The following is a 5,455-nucleotide window of genomic DNA, read 5'->3' as shown; positions in this document are numbered from 1 at the left end:
GTATTTGTAGACTGTTTGACCAAGATGTGTAGGTTCTTTTCTACAAAGACTACTATCGAGGCTCCAAAACTTGCAAGGTTGTTTGTGGAGAATGTGTACAAGTTATATCGTCTCTGTCTAATATTGTTGGCAATCAAGACAAAAAATCTGATGGCCATTTTTGGATAGAAGTATTCCGCAAGTTAGGAACTGCTTGCGATTGATCATCCTATGACACATAGATAGATTGAGCGAGTAGATAAGGTACTAGGAGATATGCTACGAGCTTATGGTCATAAGAAGCAGATAGATTGGGAAGATTATTTATCCATTTTGGAATTTTCTTACAACTATGTAGAGCACGTTTCCTCAGGATTTAGTCAGTTTATGCTCATCTATGGTTATCAACCTCGGTCTCCTTTTATAGTAGGCTTGGCCAATGAATGCATATGTTTGGCTAAAGATTTCTTAATTAATAGAGCACTTTGATATGTATTTGTAAGAGCAATGTTAGGAAAGCTCAAAATCATTACAAAAAGTTGGCAGATGGGAAACACTGACAAGTGTTCTTAGAAAAGTAATGTAAGCAAAGGTCTTATGGGATAAGGCCTTAAAGCTATGGCTATGAGATAAAGGGGTCCTAAAGATAGGGGCTAGGGGCTCCTATAAGAGGGTTGGTTGGGTGGAGATCAAGTAGCATAGTTTTTGCGGCCTTTCAATGTATTACCTGCTCACATGGCTTATTCTTCTTCTTTTTGAATGAGGATCCATTCAAAAAGAAGAAGTGGATTATGGAGTTCTGAATCGTCTTGATCTAGATATATTATGGTGAGCAAGAAAACATGTATTGATTCAAAGCCTCTCTCGTAAAGAGAACTAATTAATCCAATTCCTTTTAGAGGGGGAGTTGGCGCCATATATCCGTCCCTCAATTGGTGTGGATTTCTCTCTCTTTTTTCATATCATTACATGTGTGTATGAGTGGTTAATCTAGCACTAGTTTTGCAAGCTTTTATACACGTAGATCAATCTCTTCAATTGATCACAATTATGCTACATAAATCCAAACCTCTAACATTGCAGGCGAATAGGGTCCTCAAAATATCATACTAGTGGCTTTGTGTGAGGCATTGAAGTCATCCAGTGTACCAAGTTTCCCGAAAGTATAGATTATTGTTATGATGTGTTCGTGGTCCCTCTATCTCCTCCTCCCTATACTGTCCCCCATTTGTTCCCTCACCTGCAAGCTCCCTATAGTATAGATTATTGTTACGATGTGTTCGTGGTCCCTCTATCTCCTCCTCCCTATACTGTCCCCCATTTGTTCCCTCCTACAAGTCTGGCCAAATCACTAGAACCCCCTATGAAGAAAGCAACATAGGGAAATGTGGATCACTTATGTCCTCAACCACATGTAGGTTGCCTCTACATCTTTGCTCACCTTGCTCACCCTGTCGTGTGTAGAATGGCTATCTTGATTGTCTCTTTAGAGGAGCAATTCCATCCTTGTAAAAGGCCTTTTTACCCCCTTTTCAACTTGCACGATTTTGAGAATACAAGCCTTTCTTCCACCTACAACTTTGTGTGATCATCATCCACATAGATGGGGCTCCCTAAGAGGTATTGTAGTATCGCGATGCTTCTTCATGAATGTCACCGTAATCTTCTTCACTCCCAAAGTCAAGCATGAGAGTCCTTTTATTGACTTTTTTTAAATCCTCCATGCACATATTAGGGCTGATGCGTATGCATAGGTGTATGTAAGTGGATATTTGGATGTGTGTGTGATGGTGTATTGGGTGGGGACAGGAGGAGGGGTGGTGTGCGGGTTAAGTAACAAGGGGAGGAGGGAGTTGAGTACGTGAAGGGAGGACACTTTCATTCTATCACTCTATCTATATCACATCCTCGTTTAATGGTATCCTTGGATGCTTCTAGAGGATGAAAAAAAGACTCCAAAGAAATGAGGGAGATAACCACTTGGCTATGAGATGGCTCTCTCCCTCTCTCTCTCTCTCACACACACACACACACACACACACACACACACACACACACAAAACTTATACATAGGCACTTTGGTTTGTAGGCTTTTCCAATTTCCATTTGTTTAAAGGGATGTCCTACCACATTTTTGGATGGTAGTAGACTGTAGGTTGAATGATCTCCTCGCCCATCTTGCAAGCCCTTCGTTCAAGAGCACACAAAAGATCCGTAAATCTTTAGATGGAACGCAATGGGTAGTTTTATTGCTCTAGATGGGATGTGATGGGTAGTTTATTGTGTTGAAGATGTAGGATCTCTCTAGTAGCTTTTGTTGGTGTGTGTGTGTGTGTGTGTGTGTGTGTGTGTGTGTGTGTGTGAACAATTCCAAGAGTCCTCAAAGATCTATCAGATGAGTCTTGAACTCAAGACGGTTTACTAAAGATAACCAACCTCCCACAATTTGGTGATAGAAAGGTTATTCCATTTTCCTCTCCATTTTCAAGTGCACGCGTGCATACACACACAAGTGAGCAGAGAAGCTTTTACGTCATGGGAACAATCCCAAGAGATCTCAAATATCTATATGAGAGTTTTGACCTCGAGACATTTTAAGAAGAAGAAGAAGATTGTTTTAACATCGCATGAAACTATCCCAAGAGACCCTAAAGATCTATACGATGAGGAGAGTTGAACTCAAGACGTGTTATGTGGGAGAGTGAGAGTGAGAGAGAGAAGAAGAAGAAGAAGAAGAAGAAGAAGACGATTGTTTTAACGTCGTAGGAAACTATTCTAAGAGACCTTAAAGATCTAGCCGATGAGGAGAGTTGAGCTCAAGACCTATTGTGCAAGAGGGAAATGGCATAACCAATCTACCACACTTGGGTGATAGAGAGAGAACTCTCAGCACAAGTGAAGAAAAGTACCTTCCACCACCCTGGATTAGATACCACACCCACAGAAATGGGCGGTCGGATGCGCACGGATCTGTGGGCGGATCGGACGGTGCAGATCAGCGATCTTGCCGATGGAGCGGGCCTTTCTTTGTTTTGCGTGGAGGATAAGGGGGAGGGCCCTAAATATCTTTTATTGCCCAATCTCATTATTTAGACATCAATACCACTGGTGCTTCCAGATCTAGTCCAAACCCTTGCATCCCTACCCTGCTAGTTGCCATGGCCGCGTTCGAGGGTAAATACGCAGGTATGCCTCTCTCTCTCTCTCTCTCTCTCTCTCTCACACACACACACACACACACACACACACACACACACACACACACACACACACAGGCCCTCCGCATAACTTCTCCGTGCTCCACGGTAGAGGCATGCAAGTCGCATAATTCTCCCCGGGCCTTCACAATTTCGGTGTGGGTTTTACACTTCGTTGTTACTGCGTTTTGTGCGTTATCCCTGTGGTGTTATATTCTGTGCTGCAACGAACGAGGGCTCCCTTCAGTTACAGGAGCAAGAGGTGTCTTCATGCCAGGAGAAGAAGACAAAGGATTGGTTAAACAAGTAAAATTACAAGCAGAAAGTTTCCCAATTGCTAGCTGCTTTGGTACCATCGGCAGCCATTTTGCAGCGTCATAATTGTACAGGCCCTGGTCTTTCAAATAAGTCAATAATTGATCCGTATACTTCTCTGTTCTGCGGCATCTTGATTTGAGCTTGTTTAAGGCTTCTCTAGGATAGAGGCACCTTGCTGATTGTACATGCTCAGCCCTTCCACACAGGAAAAATACCCTGCCAATGCATGCTACATGAAATGTGGAAGCCGATTGTGCAAAGCTTGGTTGAACACAGTACTGCTATAAATTTAGGATTTTGATGTCAGATGTGATTTATATGTTCTTTTGTTGTTTTCCATATAGATCTTTTGATCTGGTTTCAAGAGATGGCTCCATTGTCTTACTAATTTTACCTCTATTCTGCACCAGCTGAGCTTATTGCCACTGCCAAGTACATTGCGACCCCTGGCAAGGGCATTCTGGCAGCCGATGAGAGCACAGGGACTATTGGGAAGCGTCTGGCCAGTATACATGTGGAGAATGTAGAGTCAAACAGGCAAGCTCTCCGGGAGCTTCTTTTTACTGCCCCAGATACCCTCCAGTACCTTTGTGGTGTCATTCTCTTTGAGGAAACCCTGTATCAGAAAACAGCGAGTGGCAAGCCGTTTGTGGAGGTACTTAAAGAGGGTGGAGTAGTCCCTGGCATCAAGGTAGATAAGGGCATTGTGGACCTTGCAGGCACTGACGGTGAGACAACCACTCAGGGATTGGACGGCCTTGCCCAACGCTGCCAGCAGTATTATAATGCTGGAGCCCGATTTGCGAAGTGGAGAGCTGTGCTCAATATTGGTCCAACTGAGCCGTCTCCTCTTGCCATACTTGAGAATGCAAATGGGTTGGCTCGCTATGCCATCATATGCCAAGAGAATGGTCTAGTCCCCATTGTTGAGCCTGAGATTCTTGTGGATGGGCTCCATGATATTAAGAAATGTGCTGCTGTGACGGAGATTGTGCTTGCTGCTGTCTACAAGGCTTTGAGTGATCACCATGTACTCTTGGAGGGTACCTTGTTGAAGCCAAACATGGTTACTCCTGGCTCTAAAGCGCCAAAGACGACCCCTCAGGAGATAGCCAAATACACAGTACAAGCACTTCAAAGGACAGTTCCTCCTGCTGTTCCTGGTATCATGTTCTTGTCGGGCGGGCAAAGCGAGGAAGAAGCAACTTTGAATTTGAATGCCATGAATGAGCTGGAGACCAAGAAGCCATGGACACTTTCTTTCTCATTTGGACGAGCATTGCAAGCCAGCACTTTGAAGACTTGGGCTGGAAAGAAGGAAAACATTCCTGCAGCACAAGCAGCTTTGCTTGCTCGATGCAAGGCCAACTCTGAGGCTGTCCTTGGCAAATATGCTGGAGATGCTGCTAAGGGCGTTGGCACTGATGAATCACTTCATGTTGCCAACTACAAGTATTAGCTCTCCTATGCTTGAGCTGTTGAGTTTTGATTGCAATGATGTTTCATGTTCTGTAATAATGTTTAGGTGCGGGGATGACTGCAGAACGAAGCAAATGGGCTGTTCTTCTGAGGTTTATGTAACGGGCATCTTTATCATGATTTAATTTAGATACTGTTCATTCCTAGTAATGTGTGATGTATCTCATGTAGTGTATTGTGTGCTGAATTTCTACGTCATCAAGTTTATGGTGGTGGTTTTCTTTTTAATCACGATTGAATTTTTGAACCAGTCACTACCTCTGCATTTTTGTTGGCCCAACCTAGAAAAAGGTCCAGTGGGCACTGATGTTGACATCCGGATTTTTTGCGTACAGTTGGCCTTCGTAAATTCAACTTGTGGGAGTGGTAATGTACAGCTGCACAAAACTTGTCAATCAGTGGCACATGACAAGCTAATGATGGCAAACTTTTCTCCTTCCTTTTATTTGTTAGAGAGCTTATCTAAGCATTGTGTTACGTAT

General features: G+C 43.4%; 1 protein-coding gene across 1 annotated transcript; it reads left to right on the top strand.

Annotated features, from left to right (window-relative positions):
• Window positions 1-3,008: 3,008 nt before the first annotated feature.
• Window positions 3,009-5,119, top strand: LOC147435379 (fructose-bisphosphate aldolase 5, cytosolic-like). Its single transcript, XM_086488451.1, has 3 exons — window positions 3,009-3,165; window positions 3,905-4,946; window positions 5,038-5,119. Exons 1-3 carry the CDS (start codon window positions 3,138-3,140, stop codon window positions 5,096-5,098), a joined length of 1,131 nt encoding a protein of 376 aa, XP_086344577.1. The 5' UTR covers window positions 3,009-3,137; the 3' UTR covers window positions 5,099-5,119.
• The last annotated feature ends 336 nt before the right edge of the window (window positions 5,120-5,455 follow it).

Source organism: Adiantum capillus-veneris, chromosome 18, assembly GCF_014529385.1.
Source record: "Adiantum capillus-veneris isolate H3 chromosome 18, ASM1452938v2, whole genome shotgun sequence".
Classification (NCBI taxonomy): Eukaryota; Viridiplantae; Streptophyta; class Polypodiopsida; order Polypodiales; family Pteridaceae; genus Adiantum; species Adiantum capillus-veneris.
Note: the sequence above shows the minus strand (reverse complement) of the source record. Positions and strands in the feature narration are given on the sequence as shown.